We start from the raw sequence: 23379 nt of genomic DNA on the forward strand, positions 1-23379 counted from the left end.
TGCAGAGTGAATTCAAACCGCGCAGGGGAGCGAATTTTGGGCAGAAAACAGGTTAGCCGCATATGCAGTTGGCAAGATGGCGTGCAAACCGAACCCGCGTGGAGCGAGGGGCACGGGTAAAGATTCACGTGCCATGAAGAAGGCCCCGTGTCTGAAACATCGCCTATATTTTTTTCTTTTAAGGCCATCATCTACGCAGTGGTCACCACCACCCATATCTGGAGGTAAAATCTTTCATCTGACAACACTAAAATTAAGCACCGCCTTTGCCCCCCCCCCCCCATGCAGGTCACTGACCCCCACACTCCCCCCCCTAAACTCTTGCTCCGTTGCCCTCATTGACAGGGTCAATCAGGGACACAGCCCCCCCACGAGCCTCCCGGCCCCTCCGCTCAATCCCCCACGGCCCCCAGCCCCACCCCCCCACTTCACATCCCCCCCCCCCACCATTCCCTCCCTCCACCCCTCCCCGACCTGACCCCAACAGCTGCTTGGAGCTATTGAGAGGAGACCACTAACAGCTGTCACTCCACGACAGACAGCAGCTCCTACGGACCCTTCAGCAGCCCCAAACAGCTCCAATAGCATCCTCGAGTACCCCCACACCTCCTATGGTAGCCCCTCTAGATGCTGTACCTCCGAGTGCACCACTGTCGGCTCCTGTAGATGCTACAGCTCCTGTACGTCATATAGTAGGCCTCACAAGCCCACACACCAGCTGGGGTCGCCCACCCGTCTCTGGCAGCGCGGGAATCGGCGACGGTGTTCGGGTGGCAGCAGGAATTTATTTGTGCCGAGACCCGGTGCCGGTGAAGCTGCCGTGTGGGGCACTATCGCGTGGCTCGACGATTGTGCGCACGCTAATTGGAACAGGAGACCGCGGGGTTCTGATAAGTGACCTCCCCGTGCTGAGTGAGGTGCACGTCGGGGCTTGCTCCGTGGATAAAGTGGCGACCCCAAGAGAGGCCCCACAGTGGGTAGGCCTAGGCCTAGGCCTGTAACAATCCACGTCTCTCACGATTCCACATCCCTCATGAATTCACATCCCTAAACGAATCGTCATGAACCGGAGGGGTTCACGATTCGGGGTCACAATTCCGTCTCGCAAACCTCCGACCTCCGGTGGCCTCCATGTCACCGTCAAGCCCGTCGTCTCTGGAGTCAGAGGCGGCGATCGACGTTCCTCCGTCGAAACTCCGCTCGCCTGGAACTCACTCCTCCGATTAGCACCGTTGGCTCGGTACGGTGCGAAAGTTCAACATAAGCATACATCCAGACAACTCACTCCCTCCTCCTCTCTCACCGCACCACAGGGATGGCGTTGGTGCCGTCACGTCCATCAGATTCTCTACACTTCTCTCTTTTAACGCATTCTCCCGCGCCTACCAACGTCCTTCATGCAGTTACATTTCTTGCACGTGACAAATTGGAGAACGACCGAACGATGTCCAAGAACCACGCGCGCTCGGGCGGTGCGAGAGCCCAGGAGTAGCAGAATCGGCGAAATTGTTCCACAGCGTAAAACAATAAAGGGACTGTGCGGCGCACACTAACGGCACCGCCCCTCGTGTGACTATCAGCTTCAACAGCGTTTCTGGGCATTCAAAACATTCCAGTCCCTGCACATTTGTGTGTGTGTGCATGCGGTGGTGCAGTGGTTAGCGCACCGCACTAAGAACCAACCGGCCCCCCTCGGGAAACGTGGCCAAAAAATCTGTCTTACGCCGTCCTTTTTTTTATGAAAAAAACGAGACTGAAGGCTGTACGAAAACAAAAACAAAAAAATCCGCCGACCTGAGTTCGATTCCCGCTCGCGACCAATTACAGCGGCGGATATTTCAACAGGTGCTGGGCCTTTCCCGAGGTCCAATTTGCGTCAAACGAGCACCTGGTGCGGTGTGGACAACATCAGCACTGGGGAGACAAAGGCGACCGGCGTGGTACTGGCCACCCACCCCCTCGTGTGCCATCCGGGCCCACACAGGTGCTACTCGCTAACAGCACTTGCCCCAACAGTCTGCTTAAAGCTACATGGGGAACCTTTGTCTTTGCGTGCATGGGGACTGTTTTTGCTGTTTGGAATTTTTTATATTAAAATTGCAGTATTTCTATTTGAGGTTGCCAGGCAGCACGGGGAGTCACACTTATTGTGCCAGCAAGGCAAAAGTCCTGGGCTCAAGGCCCGGTAGAAGCACCACAAATAACTCAATCAGGATCTCAAGTCCAGTAAGGCTGGGGAGGGTAGGGTGGGCTTGATGGGCTCTGCTTGATCACCAATGACTGCGCAGAGAAACCCAGCCACGTTACAATGTGGTTCTGCACTCGACTTCGTGTGACTTGTTCCTTCTATTCGATATCAGTTCGACCGGTTGTGCTGAGAAACACAACTCTCGTATGCAGAGCGGGAAGGTGAGTGCAGCCCCCTAATGTGTGGACTCGAGGTCATTGGAAGAAGAAGAAGAAGGATCGGAAGTAGCTCTACAATATCCGCTTCCGTGGGCCTTTCCGTCACACGGAGGAGGTAGCACTGCTCTGTTGGAGATCGGAATTAAACTTTGTTGCATAAAATGGGGGGGAGCGGGGGGGGGGTGGAAATGCCAGAAAAGTAATCACTGCTTCGCCCGCCATGCGATGAGCCGCGTGTGCATCAGGCCATGTGGCAAGTGCTCAAATGTCGACGTGATCCACCAACCCCTTGCCTCTGAAGCGCCGAATCACCGACGACGGGAAGGATCGTGAGGATCAGAGTGAAGGTGCGGCGGTGAGGTTGATGTGGTGGGGAATGTCAGCGGGTTGGGGTGAGGAGGGGCACAGGATGGGGGGGGGGGGTGAAGGGGGGGGATGCAACGTGTGAGCTGAACTCCTCACCTGGCCATAGTCGGAGATGAGGACGAGGGATCCGCCCTCACTCGCCACCACGGAGCACGGGAGGAGCAGCTCACCGTCCCTCACCCACACGCGCTCACCCTGCTCACGACACAGGGAGACACGGGCTGTGTCACTCACCACTCACACCGCTCACCGCCCCTCACCCACACGCGCTCACCCTGCACACCACACAGGGAGACACGGGCTGTGTCACTCACCACTCACACCGCTCACCGCCCCTCACCCACACACGCTCACCCTGCACACCACACAGGGAGACACGGGCTGTGTCACTTACCACTCACACAAATCACCGTCCCTCCCCCACACACGCTCACCCTGCTCACGACACAGGGAGATACGGGCTGTGTCACTCACCACTCACCGCCCCTCACCCACACGCGCTCACCCTGCACATCACACAGGGAGACACGGGCTGTGTCACTCACCACTCACACAGATCACCGTCCCTCCCCCACACACGCTCACCCTGCACACGGCACAGGGAGACACGGGCTGTGTCACTCACCACTCACACAAGCTCACCATCCCTCACCAACCGCCACGAATCCGCACCAACGCGGCCGTTATCCACCCTCCAATCGCCGTCCTCACCCCACCTACGGCGCGTCACCCCACCCCCCAACTCTCCCCCACCACCTCTGCCCCCCCCCATCATCGCCCGGGGGTCGCTGGGCCGCGTCGCGACGCTCCTCGCCGGGAGTCGCCGACGCCACCGCCGCCGCCGCAACCACCACGCACGCTCGCCGACGACGCTCTCCGACGACGCTCCGCCGACGACGACGTTCCGCATTGGAGGCCTCGCGAGGCGGCTCGGCCGCCGCCTTCTACCCACGAGCCAATTTCGATCGCACGCCACTTGGGAGTTGGAGCGACGGTCTCCCGGCGGCGCCTCTGTGTACCTTCTGCGCGCAACTCAAATCGCGGACATTGCTCAACCCACGAATGAAGGCCCCTTCCACGCCGCGTGGTCAGTGGGGGTTGGTCAGTGACTGGTTGGCCATTCCGGTTAGCCTTGCTGGCCAGTGCGGCTTAATGGGAGCGCCTAGGACTGGTTCGGATATCACTCGCCCCTTGCCCTGACCAGGAATTAAACCGGTTTGTCTCACCCACTCGGTGTTCAACCACATCCACGACACTGCAGGTCACAACAACATTGTCACTCACTCTCCCACTCACTCACACACTCTCGCACTCACTCACCCACTCACTCACTCTCCCACTCACTCACACACTCTCCCACTCACACACTCTCCCAATCACTCACCCCCTCACACACTCTCCCATTCACCCACTCACACACTCTCCCACTCACACACTCTCCCACTCACTCTCCGACTCACACACTCGCCCACTCACTCACTAACCCACTCACTCAGCACACTGCAGGTAAGCTCACGTATCTCCCTGCTTCTTCCCGCACACTGCTCCACACTGGAATCCCCTCCTTACATCATCATCATCTCTGTTTCCCAGAGCTCTTACAACAACAACAACCTCGCTCAATTCAAGCAACGTATCCACCCTGAACGAGTACAGCTTCAACGGTGCTGTTTGTTGCTAGTCGCTCTGCGCTTGGGGGTCTTTGGGCCCAGTGCTCAGCAACCGGTGCTAAAGATCATCCATCAGGGTTGCCGGGTTGACAGGGCGGCTGTGCGCTAACCACTGCACCGCCACTCGACCCCTTGTTCAATTACTGGCGAGTGTAAAGGGCAGGGATAATTACAGAGATTGTTACCGTCGGGAAATACAGCAGCACGCGGCTACCTGAGCAATTAGAGCGAACGGATGCCACTGACAGGAATATCCAGCGCTAAGTTCTCGAGTAAATATCACGGACAGAGCGAAGTGGAAGGAAGAGGCCATGCTCGTTGATGCCTTTGAGAAAGTGCATGGCAGAGAGAGAGAGATAAACATTGCCCATAGACTAGCATTGCCCATAGACTAGCATTGCCCATAGACTCGCATTTCCCACCCACACACACACAAACTGGCACACACACACAAACTGGCACACACCTACACACAAACTCTCATGCACCTACACGCAGATACAGTACACACAGGCCCCCCTGCACCTACACCCGCGTCTCACGCGCTAATTAACCCATGCAGAGTGGGGGAGAGCGAATGAAGGTGAGAGAGAGAGAGGGTGAGAGAGGTGGGGAGGGATAGCGAGTGAGAGAGGGGGAGAGAGGGGGGAGAGATAGCGAGAGAGGGTGAGAGCGAATGAGAAAGGGTGAGAGCGAATGAGAGAGAGAGTGAAAGCGAATGAAGGTGAGAGAGAGAGGGTGAGAGCGAATGAGACAGGGGTGAGAGCGAACGAGAGAGGGTGAGAGAAGGTGAGAGAGAGAGAGCGTAAGTGGGTGAGAGAGAGAGTGAGAGCGAGTGGGAGAGGGTGAGAGAGAGTTAAAGTGAGGGTGAGAGAGGGTGAGAGAGACGGAGAGTGAGAGGGGAGAACCGTGCCCGGGGCTGTGTGTAATCCGTGAAGTGCACAGCTCCTCTGGATTAGTCCACGGCCTTGCCATTATGAGCCGTCAGGGCGCACGCACGCACGGGTGCGCGCGCACGCACGCACGCACGGGTGCGCGCGCACGCACGCACGCACGGGTGCGCGCGCACGCACGCACGGTGCGCGCGCACGCACGCACGCACGGGTGCGCGCGCACGCACGCACGGGTGCGCTCGCACGCACGGGTGCGTGCGCGCGTGCGCACGCACGGGTGCGCGCGCACGCACGCACGGGTGCGCGCGCACGCACGCACGCACGGGTGCGCGCGCACGCACGCACGGGTGCGCGCGCACGCACGCACGGTGCGCGCGCACGCACGCACGGTGCGCGCGCACGCACGCACGCACGGGTGCACGCACGCACGGGTGCGCGCGCGCACGCACGCATGCACGGGTGCGCGCGCACGCACGCACGCACGGGTGCGCGCGCACGCACGCACGCACGGGTGCGCGCGCACGCACGCACGCACGGGTGCGCGCGCACGCACGCACGCACGGGTGCGCGCGCACGCACGCACGCACGGGTGCGCGTGCACGCACGGGTGCGGCGAGGGAATTCGCGTCCGCCAAGGTCAGGTTCACGGTTAGACCTCGGTCCGTGGTTACTCATGAGCACTGTGGTTCAGCGATGAGGGTGTCAGTTAGATCTTGGTGCTTCGGGTTAGGGTTCGACCTCGTACCGTGATTACTGGTTAGCACCCTAGTTTAGCAATTAGGATTGGGATTACTGGTTAGCAATATGGTTTAGCAGTTAGTGTTAGACCTATCACTGGGGTTACCGGTGTTACAGTTTAGAGGTTAGTGTAGTGAGTTGATGACTGTTCTCACACACACATCCACATTCAGTTCGGTTCTGCACTTAATTTGGCAAAAAGTTCCAGCTTTGGGAATTTTAAATATTTGTTTGGCTGCCACGCAGCGACCATCACTCTCATGCAGCAGAGCAGGCGGGGAAGTGCTGCCCCCTACTGTGTGTCGACCAGAGGTCACTTAAAGCAGAAGGGACATCAGACGTAGCGCTGTGATATCCACTTCCGCGGGCCGTTCTGAGCGAACCAGAGCGACACTTAAAGCAGAAGGGGATCTCAGACGTAGCTCTGTGACATCCACTTCCGCGGGCCATTCAGAGTGAACCAGAGCGACACTTAAAGCAGAAGGGGATCTCAGACATAGCTCTGTGACATCCACTTCCGCGGGCCGTTCAGAGTGAACCAGAGCGACACTTAAAGCAGAAGGGACATCAGAGGTAGCTCTGTGCTATCGACTTCCGCGGGCCGTTCTGAGTGAACCAGAGCGACACTTAAAGCAGAAGGGACATCAGCGGTAGCGCTGTGATAACCTCTTTCCATTGCCGTTCTCGAACGCAAACGACGACGAAGATCTCCGGTACAACACGATCTCTGTGTGGGACCCATTCAGGCGGTGCTGCGTCTTGTTACAAGGGAGACCTGGGGGCTCACTGCGAGATTATAGTCGATGGGGCATACGCATGCCCTGACTCAGAGCGCAACATTCCTTCCCTTCAGAGTGTGCACAGCAATGGTGCACATGTGTGCTTGAGTGTACAGTGTGTTCCTGTGTGTGTGTGAGTGAATGTGTGAGAATGAGTTGTACTGTGTGAGAATTAATGTGCCTGTGAGTGAATGTGTTCATGAGATTGAGTGTGTGTGAGAGTGAATGCGTGCGTGGGAGTGAATGTGTGTGTGTGAGAATGGATGTGTGTATATGAGAGTGAATGCGTGTGTGAGTGAATGCGTGTGTGAGAGTGAATGTGTGTGTGAGAGAGTGAATAATGTGTGCGAGTTGAACGTGTTAATGTGTGAGAATGAATGTGTTTGCTACCGATTTGAACCGGCCCTGGGCCTCCCTTATGTCGACTCAGCCTTAAAAGAACTACCTGGTGCTGCGTGTAAACATCGGCACTTGGGGAGACAAAGGCTGCCGGGCGTGGTGTTGGCCACCCCACGACATCATGCGCCGTCGCGGCCTTAATAAGTGCTACTCGCTAACAGCACTTGCCCCAACAGTCTGTTAAGGCTATATACGGTGGGGAGGAGGGGGTCTTTGTCTTTGTACTTGCGAACAGCAAATGATTTGAGTCTACGAGGCTGGAGCTCTGTGTGCCTGTGCATATTTTAAAACAGCTGTATCAAAGAGCTGACGCGTGCGAGCGTAAGTGCGCGTGTTTATGTAAATGTGCGAGTTGATGTCGACACGTGCGTGCATGTGTAGTTTGTGCGATGGAGCGGTGGTGCTGTGGTTAGCACGCTGCTCTCCGGGGCTTCGCGACCCGAGTTCGATTCCCGCTCACGGCCAACACCAGTGGACGGTCATCTGAGCCCGTTCTGGGCCTCCCCCTAGATCGACTCAGTCTAAAATGAGCACTTGGTACGGTGCGTAAACATCGCCACTGGGGAGACAAAGGCGGCCGGGCACGTTCATGGAAACGCCACAAACAGCCTGTACGGCTATACGGGGGGGAGGGGGGGGTAGTGGCAATTGTGGTTAGCGCACTGCGATTAACAAGAGCCCGAGTTTGATTCCGGGCGATGGCTCCGAGCGAGGGAGCTGTCGTGTGGGACTCGGCAACGTGAAACTCGAGAGGTGAGAGAAGACCCGAGACAAAGAAAGAGCAGATGCCGGTGGGGGTGCGGGTCCAGACGCAAATCTGACCGTGATGGGCCCTCCCTCCTACGCCTTCAAACTCAACTGGGAGCTGCTGTGCTGCGTCTGACGGGATTAGAGCTCCTCTTCTGCCACTGTGAGATATTGTTTCTCATCACGGTATGTCCCGGGTGGTTTAAAAAATAAATATTTTTTCAAGGAAACGGTGGCAACCGCATAGGCAACGTCTTGGCGACGTGTTGCCACCAGCCCCCCCCCCCCCACCTTAATAGGTGCTCGCTAACCGAATGCCAATAGGTCGATGGACTCAGATATATTTGCACGCGTGCAGTACTTTGTAGATGAGACACAATGGAGTGCCGCGTGCGTCTGGACCCACGTTGAACTTCTTTCGCGCCGTACGCAGCCAAGCGCGCTAATCGGAGGTGCGTCGTATGTGGCTACATGGGGGGGGGGATCTTCTTCGTCGTTTGTAAGCGAGAGAGACAGAGAGAGAATCAGAGCACGAGAGAGAAAGAGAGAGAATCAGAGCACGAGAGAGTTCGGGAGAGTCGGGCCCTGCTGGATTATTTATGTTCGCGTCTGTGTACATAATACACACGCACACACACACCCACACGCACACGCGAACACGCGCATACCACACTCGGATACACAAACACGCCATTGTGACCACAAACACGCGCCCGCCGCGATCACCCGCACCCCAAGCACCGGCACACAGACACGCGTACACACACACACACGTACACACACACACACACGTACCCACAGACACGTACCCCCCCCCACACCCACACACACACGCGCGTACCCCCCCCCCACACACACACGCGCGTACCCCCCCCCCACACACACACGCACGTACCCCCACACACACACAGACACGTGTACCCCCCCCCACACACGCGCGCGGAACCCCCCCACACACACGCGCGCCCCTCTCTGCACGCCTTCCTCACTGCGCGATGTCAACCTCTGATAACGTTCTAGACGGGATAACAAGCCGAGCACGAATAGTAGTGAAGCGTGTGCTGACGGACTGGGTTGCGAGTGATGGGCGTGGGAAGGCCTTCATCCAGCAGTGGATTCACCAATGTCCCAATGCCTCAATGGCCATTGAGACATTGGTGCTCTCAGCTCCCCGTTTTACAGCCCTGCAGAGCCAGTGGTGGAAATTCCACATCCCTATGGCACGGAGTGTGCGCCTATCCACAGCAAAACCCGCTGTTGACTTCCCCACAAAGTGCTGCTAATTTTATCGACCCCCCCCCCCGCCGCGAGCAGGAGGGATGATGGGTCGAGTCAATCCCCAACAACCGGGATTGGAACCCGCGGCCTTGCGAGTCGCTAGCTCCACAGCGGAGCCGCTACCGAGCCGGTCTGGCACGGGTGCTGTACCGAGCCGGGCTGACACGGGTGCTGTACCGAGCCGGGCTGACACGGGGGTTGTACCGAGCCAGGCTGACACGGGGGCTGTACCGAGCCGGGCTGACACGGGGGCTGTACCGAGCCAGGCTGGCACGGGGGCTGTACCGAGCCGGGCTGACACGGGGGTTGTACCGAGCCAGGCTGACACGGGGGCTGTACCGAGCCAGGCTGGCACGGGGTCTGTACCGAGCCAGGCTGGCACGGGGTCTGTACCGAGCCAGGCTGGCACGGGGGCTGTACCGAGCCAGGCTGACATGGGGGCTGTACCGAGCCAGGCTGACACGGGGCTGTACCGAGCCAGGCTGGCACGGGGGCTGTACCGAGCCGGGCTGACACAGGGGCTGTACCGAGCCAGGCTGGCACGGGGGCTGTACCGAGCCGGTCTGGCACGGGGCTGTTCGCCGGCACGTAGCAGGCACTAGCCAACAGCTGGCATCACCGGGGGCCCCCCAACACTCAAGGCCTGGCACGGGAACTTGTATCCGATGGGGTGGAAGGGCGCCGCCTCCGAACGTCACGTCAGATGTTCAATGGGCCGTTTGTCGGCTACTTGTTGGAAGTGTCGCTAAAGTTGATGGGCAGCAGACAAAACTCGCGTTCACAAGTACGAGTGGACGTGTCTACTAACAAAGACAACGATCCCCCCGTACCCCCGTGTAGCCTTCAACAGACAGTCGGGGAAGGTTGCTGTTCGCGATGAGCTCCTATGAAGCCCGGCACGGCGCACCGACGAGGGAGTGGGTGAGTGGCCAGCACCACGCCCGGCCGCCTTTGTCTCCCCTGTGCTGATGATTAATACACACTGCGCCAGGTGTTCATTTATTAGCCACTGACATCGGTCGCGAGCCAAAGCTGAACTCTGGCCACTTGGGTTCGTGGCGCGGTGCACTACCCACTGCACTACAACTCTTGTTACGTACACACAACAACAACACTAAGCGGTGGTGACGTCACCGCGGCGCTTGTGCCAGGCTAGGTGCACTTTGAGGCCATCACGTGGAGTGTGGAAAGCTCGCAGCTGGCAGGAGGTCACCAGACAGACCCAGGTGGTGCCCATGGGTTGACTGAGTGAGATAACTGGCAGATGCACCACCTGTGCTCCCCAACGACATTGAAGGGGAGGCCTTGGGACCGGTTCAGATATCACCTACCACTGCTGTTAGCCGTGGCCCGAGAATCAACCCCATGTTGGCCGGGTTCGTAGCGCAGTGCACGAATCACTGCACCACCACTCCACACAAACCAGCGACCCGAGTTCAATCCCTGGTCAAGGACGGCGTCAGCGGCGAGAGACGTCTCGTATCTGAACCAGTCCTGGACCTCCCCTAGATCGGCTCGGCCTTAAATGAGTGCCCAATGCGGCGAAGCGACAAAGCCAAATGGGGCCGGGCGTGGTGCTGGCCACACCACCCCAGCCGTCATAGGCGCTGCTCGCGAACAGCACTTGCCCCTACATCCTATGTAGGCTATACGAGGAACCTTTGTCTTCGCCATAAATACACAGGACCAACAAAATGAGCACGTGGCCAGCACCAGGTGTCAGGTGAGAGCGTTGGGGGGAGGAGGAGGGGGGGGAGAGACAAAGCGGGCATGGGAGCGTGGATGGGAAGGTAACTCCGAGACAAAGGCAGGAAAGCCGATCCTGACACGGAGAGCTTTATAGGGATAGGCAGCCATGTGTAAACACGGCACGTGACACACCTGGCGACAGGTGGCAGGCGGGGAGAGACAAAGGGGGCCGGGAGGTTGCGTCGGTGCACGGAGAGAACGACAGCGCACGGCTCTTATCTCGTAGCTGCGATAATGCGCCTACCCCACGGGAGCTGTCCCACGCGTGGTTGCAGCTTCGTTCGTGGAAAAAAAAGTCATGTTTAATATCTCTTGCGCCGTCACTACAGAGGGCAGCTTTAGCTTGAAGGCGTCACGAGGTCTATGATGGTGATGTTGTGGTGGTTGTTGTTGGAGTTGATGATGGTGGTGTTGTGGTGGTTGTGGTTGGAGTTGATGATGGTGATGTTGTGGTGGTTGTGGTTGGAGTTGATGATGGTGATGTTGTGGTGGTTGTGGATGGAGTTGATGATGGTGATGTTGTGGTGGTTGTGGTTGTGGTTGGAGTTGATAATGGTGATGTTGTGGTGGTTGTGGTTGTTGTTGGAGTTGATGATGGTGGTGTTGTGGTGGTTGTGGTTGTGGTTGGAGTTGATGATGGTGATGTTGTGGTGGTTGTGGTTGTTGTTGGAGTTGATGATGGTGATGTTGTGGTGGTTGTGGTTGTTGTTGGAGTTGATGATGGTGGTGTTGTGGTGGTTGTGGTTGGAGTTGATGATGGTGATGTTGTGGTGGTTGTGGTTGGAGTTGATGATGGTGATGTTGTGGTGGTTGTGGTTGTGGTTGGAGTTGATGATGGTGATGTTGTGGTGGTTGTGGTTGTTGTTGGAGTTGATGATGGTGATGTTGTGGTGGTTGTGGTTGTTGTTGGAGTTGATGATGGTGGTGTTGTGGTGGTTGTGGTTGTGGTTGGAGTTGATGATGGTGATGTTGTGGTGGTTGTGGTTGTTGTTGGAGTTGATGATGGTGATGTTGTGGTGGTTGTGGTTGTTGTTGGAGTTGATGATGGTGATGTTGTGGTGGTTGTGGTTGTGGTTGGAGTTGATAATGGTGATGTTGTGGTGGTTGTGGTTGTTGTTGGAGTTGATGATGGTGGTGTTGTGGTGGTTGTGGTTGTTGTAGGAGTTAATGATGGTGGTGTTGTGGTGGTTGTGGTTGTTGTAGGAGTTGATGATGGTGGTGTTGTGGTGGTTGTGGTTGTTGTTGGAGTTGATAATGGTGATGTTGTGGTGGTTGTGATTGTTGTAGGAGTTAATGATGGTGGTGTTGTGGTGGTTGTGTTCGGACGTGAGCACTGGACGGAAACACATCCTGGTGAACATCCCCCACTCCCAACTCCCCCCCCCTTCTTCCTCCCCCCCTCTCCCCCCGCTCACTGCCACTTCCAGCCACAGCTGCAGCTCCAAGGGGGAGGGGAAGAGGCAGCTCTACCCCTCCTCCTCCTCATCATCTCTCCGCCTCCCAACTACACACCACCATCATTATCATCCCATCCTCTTCATTACCCCATCATCATCACCACGATCCTCTCTCTCTCTCCTGCTCATCACCTTCCAGAGTCCTCCACCGTCCCTCCTCCTCCTCCTCCTCGTCATCATCATCATCTGTTCCCCCCTCATCCATGATCTTCATTTCCCGTTTTATTTCCACTTCCATATTCCTCCTCCTGCTCACCATCACCCTCCTCTCCTCGGAAGAGCGGCTGCGCTATGAGCCTGGTGGCCTGCGTTCGATTCCTGAATGCGGCTAACATCGTTGGCGAACGATGTCCCAACCGGTTCCTGGCCAGCCCGTTCACCAAACCCCTGCAATGAACCAGCACGGCGAAGTATGGTCGAACAACTCAATTGAACCGACGACACGTGACGAGGGAGGCCTTCATCCAGCAGTGGATTTATAAAAGGACGTGACATTGCATATCGATAATTGCATCATCATCATCCTCCTTCCCCCACCACTACCCCCTGCTTCCCCCTATCCTCCCTCCCTCTCTTCCCCTCTCCTCCCTCCCCCCACAGCCCCCTCGACTCGATCCCACATTCCTCACCGCCCCTCACCCTCGCAAGAGTCTCGAGAGCTCGAGGAGGCAGAGCGAGCGCGCTCACGGCTCGAGACGCCCGTAGGTCAACGAAAGGTAAAGGCGCTGCCCTGAAACTGCCCGCTCAAGCCCCTGCTGGCGGAAGGGCCTCCACTAGCGGGGATGGGGGTTCTAGAGATCCCCTCTCTTTAGGGGTGGGGGTATTTGGGTCTACTCTTCCACGCTGGTCCACACGTCTTGGAGGAGGAGGTTGCGTGGCCGATACAGACAGGATGGAAGCATAGACAATACAGTACAACCATGGACATATATATGTGAACCCATATGTTTTACACAGGTGAACCGTTGTGTACGGTGGACCCCTATATACACATGAAAATGACTCCCTACACTGTACAATGGGTGCCCCTATAGGTGTGCCTATAGTCTTACGGTCCTGGGCCTCCCCTAGGTCGACTCGGGCTCAAGTGAGTCTCGTGTGCGGTGTGTGTAAACATTGCCACTGGGGAGACAAAGGCGGGCAGGGGTAGTGTTCTGGAACACCCACCCCCGCGTATGCTGTTCGGGCCTTATGGAGCCCTTGCCCCGACAGTTTGTTAAGGCTCCACGGGGCATATTTGTCTTTATCGTCGCGTGCAATGCGCGCGTAACGATGTTCAATTGTACCGGTGCGCACCCCCTAAACCTGCACAGGGTGGACCTTCAGTGTACACTGCGCGCGCGTGAACCCGCGTGCGTGTGCACACACACCACACACACACACAGGGGGAGCACGTGGACACGCGGTCTACGCGTGCGCAGAGTCTGATGAGCGCAGATGGGGGAGGGGATGTAGGTGAAGCGGTGGTGTGGTGGGGGGGGTGGGGGGAACGTGGGGGGTCACAGGAGAGGTCAAGTTACCCCCTCCGTCTCTCCTGCTGGTCAGCCATCAGCACCGACACCCAACGTAGACAAAGGCCCCGTCCGTCACCGCCGTCATTCGCGCGAGGGCTATCATTTCTGGCCTAGGTGAGCGTGCCCATTGTTACATTTCTGGCCCAGGTGAACGTGCCCATTGTTGATTTCTGGCCCAGGTGAACGTGCCCATTGTTGATTTCTGGCCCAGGTGAGCGTGCCCATTGTTAAATTTCTGGCCCAGGTGAGCGTGCCCATTGTTACATTTCTGGCCCAGGTGAGCGTGCCCATTGTTAAATTTCTGGCCCAGGTGAACGTGCCCATTGTTGATTTCTGGCCCAGGTGAGCGTGCCCATTGTTAAATTTCTGGCCCAGGTGAGCGTGCCCATTGTTGATTTCTGGCCCAGGTGAGCGTGCCCATTGTTAATTTTTGGCCCAGGTGAGCGTGCCCATTGTTGATTTCTGGCCCAGGTGAGCGTGCCCATTGTTAATTTCTGGCCCAGGTGAGCGTACCCATTCTTAATTTCTGGCCCAGGTGAGCGTGCCCATTGTTGATTTCTGGCCCAGGTGAGCGTGCCCATTGTTAATTTCTGGCCCAGGTGAGCGTGCCCATTGTTAATTTCTGGCCCAGGTGAGCGTGCCCATTGTTAATTTCTGGCCCAGGTGAGCGTGCCCATTGTTAATTTCTGGCCCAGGTGAGCGTGCCCATTGTTACATTTCTGGCCCAGGTGAACGTGCCCATTGTAAAATTTCTGGCCCAGGTGAGCGTGCCCATTGTTACATTTCTGGCCCAGGTGAGCGTGCCCATTGTTAATTTCTGGCCCAGGTGAGCGTGCCCATTGTTAATTTCTGGCCCAGGTGAGCGTGCCCATTGTTACATTTCTGGCCCAGGTGAGCGTGCCCATTGTAAAATTTCTGGCCCAGGTGAGCGTGCCCATTGTTACATTTCTGGCCCAGGTGAGCGTGCCCATTGTAAAATTTCTGGCCCAGGTGAGCGTGCCCATTGTTACATTTCTGGCCCAGGTGAGCGTGCCCATTGTTAAATTTCTGGCCCAGGTGAGCGTGCCCATTGTTAAATTTCTGGCCCAGGTGAGCGTGCCCATTGTTAAATTTCTGGCCCAGGTGAGCGTGCCCATTGTTAAATTTCTGGCCCAGGTGAGCGTGCCCATTGTTAAATTTCTGGCCCAGTTGAACGTGCCCATTGTTAAATTTCTGGCCCAGATGAGCGTGCCCATTGTTAAATTTCTGGCCCAGGTGAACGTGCCCATTGTTAAATTTCTGGCCCAGGTGAACGTGCCCATTGTTAAATTTCTGGCCCAGGTGAGCGTGCCCATTGTTGATTTCTGGCCCAGGTGAGCGTGCCCATTGTTAAATTTCTGGCCCAGGTGAGCGTGCCCATTGTTGATTTCTGGCCCAGGTGAGCGTGCCCATTGTTAAATTTCTGGCCCAGGTGAGCGTGCCCATTGTTGATTTCTGGCCCAGGTGAGCGTGCCCATTGTTAAATTTCTGGCCCAGGTGAGCGTGCCCATTGTTAAATTTCTGGCCCAGGTGAGCGTGCCCATTGTTACATTTCTGGCCCAGGTGAGCGTGCCCATTGTTGCTTCGTCTCTTCCGAGAGAGGGACCTCCATCCTCTGCACCCCTAACGGGGAGCTCCGGGGAGCCGCCTCGAGGTGGGTTAAACTTGGCCTACTCTTCCAGACGTCTTGGAGGAGATGGGGGGTAACCACACTTCTCCCCACCACCAGCACCAGCACCACATGCATACCTGTCAATCGTAGACTAACTGTGGTTTACCCATTTAGACGACACCCTGGGATATGAGCACGCCTAACACAAGCACGGTTCTAATATAAGCAACACGAGCTTACATTTAGACTATTGGTGGGTGGGGGAGGCAAGAGGCAAGAGGCAACTTCTCATACGAGCACGCTACTTCGGACATAAGCACATCTGCTCTTACTCGTAAGACTATAGGCACTGCTTTTACACACACACAAAAGTCACACGATTAAACGATAACACATCGCAGACAGCAACCCACATCATCATCACCATCAACACCATCTCTCAAGATCGTAATCACCAGAGGTCCCCATCGAAAATGGGCATTCATTGCCCGATAGGGTTTTTTTTACCTTCGCCAAAATAAAGCAAAAGCCATCACCAATAACAGCGGATACCGCGGTGATAATAATCGTGTTTACATATTTGTGTTTACCCGTGTGTGTGTGTGCGTGTGTCTGTGTGTGTGTGTCAACTCAGCCTCAAGTGAGCACCTGTCGGCCGCAAGGTGAATAAACACGAGCACCGGGGGAGACAAATGCCGTCCAGGTGGGGGGGGTTGGTCTCACGCCACACGGCTGCCGAGGTGGAGCGGTGGCGCAGTGGTTGGCGGGCTGCACGAGGAACCTGGCGGCGGCCCCGAGTTCGATCTCCGCTCGCTGGCCGATGTCAGCGGCGAGCGATACCCAAATCGGTTCGGACCCCCCCCCTCCTCTCCCCCCCGCCCTCCCAAACCCCACTCCACCCCGCCGCACTGACGAGGCCAGCCAACTCTGCACCAACCGCTCGTGACCACCGTGGTGAAGTATGGTCAAGCAGCTCGCAGTGGCAGACACGGCGTCGCCCAGCAGGGAATTGCCTAAGGACGCCACACCAGGCAATGCAATGCAACGCCACGCCACATCACACCACACCACACAACGCCACACCACATCACATCACGCCACATCACGATACACCACACCACGCCACACCACACAACGCCACACCACGCCACATCACGATACACCACACCACACCACGCCACATCACACCACACCACACAACGCCACATCACACCACACCACACAACGCCACACCACACAACGCCACATCACGCTACACCACACCACATCACACCACATCACGCTACACCACATCACGCTACACCACACCACATCACGCCACACCACACAACGCCACACCACATCACGCTACACCACACCACATCACACCAAACCACGCTACACCATACCACGCTACACCACACCACGCTACACCACACCACACAACGCCACACCACATCACGCCACACCACACCACGCCACGTCACACCACATCACGCCACACCACACCACGCACACACCACACCACACCACGCCACACCACACCAAACCACGCCACACCACACCACATCACACCACATCACACAACGCTACACCACGTCACACCACACCACGCCAGACACGTGGAGTCACCGGATCCTCTGCAGGTGCAGACGGCAGGGGACGCGCCGTGGAGAGCGGTAGTTTCACAACAACAACAACAGTCATACTAGTCGTATTGATTTTGAATGATAACTATATATCAGGGTTGTAACCTCTCTGGCATAAACATCAGGAGGTGTTAAGATGTTCAAACATCTAATAGACACGCCTAATGCAAGGCACCATCAAGTCTGCATTAACCCCACACCATACTCGTGCTAAAACATGGGAAGAGATATGCTTCGATCATCTGTGCATTGTCGTCGAAACCGATTGTCCTGCACCAGAGAGAGTGTCGTTCTAAACAAAGGCCGCAAAAATGCGACCAGTACCGGGACAATGCACACGCCGCAGCATTAATAGCTCCGATTAAGGCAGTTATATCTATGGGACTAATACTACTAATAATCGACTTATTTATCCGGGAGAGCCTCACCGAGTCGTGCGACTTTTCTTCGGGAGGGTGCTGCTACACTGGGGACGTTTTTTTCTCTATCTCGAGACTCTCGCAGCCAATTACTGATGAGCGTTTCGTATACACGTGGTAGGAAACCGGAGCACCCGGATAAAACCCACGCGTGCAAGGGGGCAACACTCAATCCCCGTACAGATGGAAACAGATGGCGATGAGTTCACTTGCCGTAACTCCTTCTCCGGCGAACAAGGGTATGGTACCTGTCCATGCCTTCCACTGTCAAGGGCTGTGACTTCTTCCATGGTTACAAGGGGAGATCTGTGTGAGTCTCTACGGATGCGTCTCTGTGTGTGTGTGTCTATCATTTGTGCTTTCGGGGTATCCTGTGACCTTCTGCTCACAATCATTAAGGACCTTCATGATGGTGGGCAGGCCCGGGTCAAAGGCGACCGTGCGTGGTGTTGGCCACCCACCTCCTCGCGTGCCGTGCCGGCCTTCATAGAAGTGCTCGCTAACAGCACTTGCCTCAACAGTCTGTTAAGGCTATATTTGTCTTTGTGTGCGAGTCTCTGTGTGTGAGTGTCTCTGTGTGTGTGTCTCTGTGTGTGAGAGTCTCTGTGTGTGTGTCTCTGTGTGTAAGTGTCTCTGTCTGTGAGTTTCTCTTTGTGTGAGTGTATGTGTGTGTGAGTCTCTGTGTGTGCGAGTCTGTGTGTGTGAGAGTCTGTGTGTGAGATTATTGTGTATGAGAGGGTATATGTGTGTGTGTGTCTCTGTGTGTGTGTCTCTGTGTATGAGTGTCTCTGTGTGTGTGTTTCTGTGTGTGAGAGTCTCTGTGTGTGTGTCTCTGTGTGTGAGTGTCTCTGTCTGTGAGTGTCTCTGTCTGTGAGTGTCTCTGTCTGTGAGTCTGTGTGTAAGCGTATGTGTATGTGAGTCTCTGTGTGTGTGAGAGTCTCTGTGTGTGAATCTGTGTGTGTGTCTCTGTGTGTGAGTGTCTGTGTGTGTGAGTGTCTGTGTGTGTGAGTGTCTCTGTGTGTGTGTCTCTGTGTGTGTGTCTCTGTGTGTGTCTCTGTGTGTGTGTGTCTGTGTGTGTGTGTCTCTGTGTGTGAGTGTCTGTGTGTGTGAGCGTATGTGTGTGTGTGTGAGCCTCTGTGTGTGAGTGTCTCTGTGTGTGTCTCTGTGTGTGTCTCTGTGTGTGTGTGTCTCTCTGTGTGTGAGTGTCTCTGTGTGTGTGAGAGTCTGTGTGTGTGAATCTGTGCGTGAGTTTGTGTGTGAGAATCTGTGTGTGTGTGTGTCTCTGTGTGTGTCTCTGTGTGTGTCTCTGTGTGTGAGTGTCTCTGTGTGTGTGAGAGTCTGTGTGTGTGAATCTGCGTGAGTTTGTGTGTGAGAATCTGTGCGTGAGTCTGTGTGTGAGATTCTTGTGTATGAGAGAGTCTATGTGTGGGTCTGTGTGTGTGTGAGTGGCTCTGTGTGTGAGTGTATCTGTGTGTGTGAGAGTCTATGTGTGAGAATCTGTGCGTGAGTTTGTGTGTGAGAATCTGTGCGTGAGTTTGTGTGTGTGAATCTGTGTGTGAGTTTGTGTGTGAGAATCTCTGCGTGTGTGAGTTTGTGAGTGAGCGTGTCTGCATGTGTGAGTCTTTCTGTCTCTCCCTGTTCACCACTTTATGGGCACCTCGCTCTTGTTGATCTATTCCTTTGTTCGTCGCTCTCGCTCTGTTTACATCTCTCCTGGACTCTACTTTCTCTGTTTCTCTCTCCGTTTTCATCTCTCTGATCATCTCTGTTTGCCATTCACTCCCTTATCATCTCTCTTTATCTTCCTGTTAATCTCTAGTTCTCAGTCTCTCTCGCTGATCAGCATCTTTACTCAATTCAGATTTTCTTGCAAACATCTCTCTGCTTTCTGGTCAAATACCTCTCCACGTCTCCCTGTCCTCTGTTCTCCTCTCTTTCTCTCTCTGTTTCTCTTTCACCTCTCTCTCTCTCCCCGCGGAGTCGTGGATTTTCCGGAGGAAGTGGTGGGGGCAGGAGAAGATGCGGGGGAGGGAAAGGGGAGTTATGGGTCGGTGGGGGGGAGGGTTCGGGAATTTTAACACAGACCGGAACACAAACAGCCCAACACAACCACAACCACGCACAGAGGATCACATAACCACACACACACAGTCAACACACAGTCAACACACAGTGACATGCATACGCAACCGATAACCACTCACACATCACAGCAGCTACAACCGCGGTCACACAACCACGCAAGCACATCGATACGCACAAGAGCCGCAGCCACAAAAAAAATACATAAACCGCACAACTCCGTCCACACGTCCACAACCAAGATGACATGAACACACAACAAGCGCAGCACCACAACCGCACCGACTGTTCAACTGCACAAAGATGAAGACACAAATCGTTTAACAACCATAAGATGCTGTACTAGTGACGAATTGGCCACGTTCTGTTAACGTGACAACCCTTACTAGTTGGCCGTGTCGGGTGGTGGCGGGTTTTAACGACACATTTATATATTTACGCGATCTAACCCCAAAAAAACCTCTATTATGGATGATATTGGTCGGCAAAAGCCTGCCACGTGTTAAACATCCTTTAACAAGACCGTTGGGGGGGGGGGGAAGTGCTGTTCGCAAGCAACGACGAATGTTGTTAACTAAGAGGTTGTAAGCACGGTACACGAAGGGGATGGGTGGCCAACACCACGCCCAGCCGCCTTTGTCTCCTCAGTGCTGTTGTTTGCGCACCAAAGCCTGAACTCATTTAAGGCTGGGTCGACCTAGAGAAGGCCCCGGGACCGGTTCAGATATTCGCCACCGGTGTTGACCGTGAGCGGGAATCGAATTCGGGTCGTCAGGTTCGTGCTAACCGCTACAATACCGCTCCCCACACACCCCGCACGCAGGCACGCACACGCACGCAGGCACGCGCACGCACGCAGGCACGCGCACGCACGCAGGCACGCGCACGCACGCAGGCACGCGCACGCACGCAGGCACGCGCACGCACGCAGGCACGCGCACGCACGCAGGCACGCGCACGCACGCAGGCACACACGCACGCAGGCACACACGCACGCAGGCACACACGCACGCAGGCACACACGCACGCAGGGACACACGCACGCAGGCACACACGCACGCAGGCACACACACACACGCAGGGACACACGCATGCACACACGCTGCCACGTCTCGGCCACGTGCCTCTCTGGCGTGCGATCGGGGTTCATGAAAAGACTTGAGCATGCACAGCTTTACACATAGCCTCTTCACAGCCTACGTACATACAACCACAGCACTTGTGCCAGGCTAGGTGCACTTTGAGGCCATCACGTGATGAGGGTAAGACTCATTGCTGGCAGGTCATAGGACAGACCCAGGTGCCACGGGTTGATTGACTGAAATGACTGGCAGATGCACCAGCTGCGCTTACTACTGTACCAATTCACTGCTTTATCTGCCCGGCGCTCTGCTCTTTGTTGTGAGCGTCGCTCCCCTATCCTCCACTGTTGCTGGGCAGTTGGAGGCAGCCGCCTCCTCCATAGAGGCCGATCTTGACAGGGTTGGTATCGGTCATCGGCAAGTCCACACAGCTCTACATCCTCCTGTACCGCATCAGTCCACGTCTTCTCCAGCCCGTGTCCCACTAATTTAGCCCCCTCTACCCGGCCAAACAGAAGCTGCATGGGCATGCGGGCTCCATGACCCAGCCAACGCAGCCTCGCCTGCCAGAAGGGCTCACTGATGGGACCGTATCCAGATATTTCAAGGATCTGTGAGCTCCTCACACAATCCAGCCCACACAGTGTACATAGTCACACACATTAACACAGCCGCACACACAGCCCCATGCAGCGTATACACTCTACACACACAGTCTACAAATACAAAGATAAAAAGAAAGATCCCCGTATAGCCTGCAATAAACTGTTGGGGCAAGTGCTGTTAGCGTGCACCTCTGAAGGCCGGCACGGCAAAGGAGAGGATGGGTGGCCAACACCACGCCCGGCCGCCAGTGGCGATGTTTACACACCGCACCAGGTACTAATTTGAGGCTGAGTCGACCTAGGGGAGGCCCACGACTTGGTAAGGTCATCGCCACTGGTGGTGGCCGTGAGCGGGAATCCAACTCGTATCACCGGGTTCGTAGCGCAGAGCGCTAACCGCTACACTACCGCTCCCCACACCATTACACACACACAAAGCCTATATAGCCTACGCAGCGACACGTATCCTGCACACACACCCTTACACACCCACACAGCCTCTACAAACAGTCAAACATACACACAACATATTCACACGGAGCCCTATACACAGCCTACACACACACAGCCCCACACAAACACAGGGCACCTAAATATAGGTGGTCTATTGAGCCCACGTTCGTCGATGGGCCCAATGTTCCGAGAGCACTGACCGTGCCCTTCTCACACTCGTGGCGACTCTGTGCCGTTCACCTGGCGTTCAATCTCACGCCGCTCCTTGCGGACGATGTCGGCAGCGGCACGGCCACGGTTCCGGAGGCCAATCTCGAGGTCTCCCAACCAACGCGAGGCAGCTTCAGCAGCGAGAAAGTTCATCTCGCAGCTCTGCTCCTCCTCATCCATCGACGGAGCGTAGACTACAGTGGTTTCCTGTACGGTCCATAGCTTGGGTTGCGTGGCCACAATCGCGCGCTACCGTGGCCTGCCTCAGATGCATCACTGTGTATCTTTACGCGTCTCTATGGACGCGATCTGTAACCCAAAAATCAACCAATTATGAATCGCGGGGTCGTGCAAGGCTGTCATCGTCACGCAGGAAGGCGCCGCTGTGTTTCACACAAAGCGGCGGGGCAATGTGGCTGCTGCTGCTGCTGCTACTGCTGTGTGGTCAAGCCTGGAGCATCCCCAGCGGCAGCTGTCTCTGTGTGGCACAAAGCTATCGACGCAGCTCGTGAACTCCGACCGCGAAACTGCGGCGTTCCATTTTCAAAATCTGGCGGCGCGACGCCGGGCACGCGGTGGCCGCCACCGCTCCGTTTGCCGAACGACATCGATGGGATCCCGAGACGCTGGCGCGTAGCAGTTGCGGCGAACACAAACCGAGGCAGCTATTTACCAGGGCGTCCACGGGTGCTCGACCCCGCGCGACGGGTGGAGCGACCGCGACGGGCGGTATCAACGCGCCGGCACTCGGCCTGGTCACCCTCCCCCCACAGACGCCGCGAAGCTCCCTACCCCCCCCAAGGGTGTCGAGGAGGAGCCGCTGGATCTGCCACGAGAAGGCGGTACGGCAAGATGTAGACTAATCTCCACCTGTTCCGTCTGTGCGGGGATAGAGTGTTTCCCCCTCGCATATGTGGGTTTTCTCAAGGTGCTCTGGTTTCCTCTGGTCCGGACGGAGTCGAAAACGAGACACGCAAAAGCTCTTTTGACGATCTCCGCCTGGTCACCAAATGACTGCACAACAACAACAACAACAATCCCAAACAAATTTGGGTTTATATATAATTTTGGCTGATTCCAGCCGTGGTGATATTGTTATAGGTTTGACAAGCGACCAACACAGCCTGTGCCGGGCACATACGGAGCGTGTGCCCCTCATGTGGACAAAGCGCCCCACCGTTGTGATTCCACTGTGATTCCACTTCGGTTGGTCGACACACACGACCGCAGGTCGCTTGTCAAACCAAGAACTATGGAGTCTGGGTCTGCGTCTG

The 23379-nt window shown here is 56.1% G+C and overlaps 1 protein-coding gene across 1 annotated transcript in view; it reads right to left on the reverse strand.

Moving 5' to 3' along the window:
- Nucleotides 1-23379, reverse strand: part of LOC144729175 (unconventional myosin-X-like) — a 67074-nt gene that overhangs the window by 39791 nt on the left and 3904 nt on the right. Inside the window, exon 2 of the mRNA XM_078609208.1 lies at nt 2869-2967. Coding sequence (XP_078465334.1) covers nt 2869-2967 — 99 coding nt within the window. The remainder of the gene's footprint in view (nt 1-2868; nt 2968-23379) is intronic.

This window comes from Lampetra planeri, chromosome 31 (assembly GCF_965212315.1).
Source record: "Lampetra planeri chromosome 31, kcLamPlan1.2.h2, whole genome shotgun sequence".
Classification (NCBI taxonomy): Eukaryota; Metazoa; Chordata; class Hyperoartia; order Petromyzontiformes; family Petromyzontidae; genus Lampetra; species Lampetra planeri.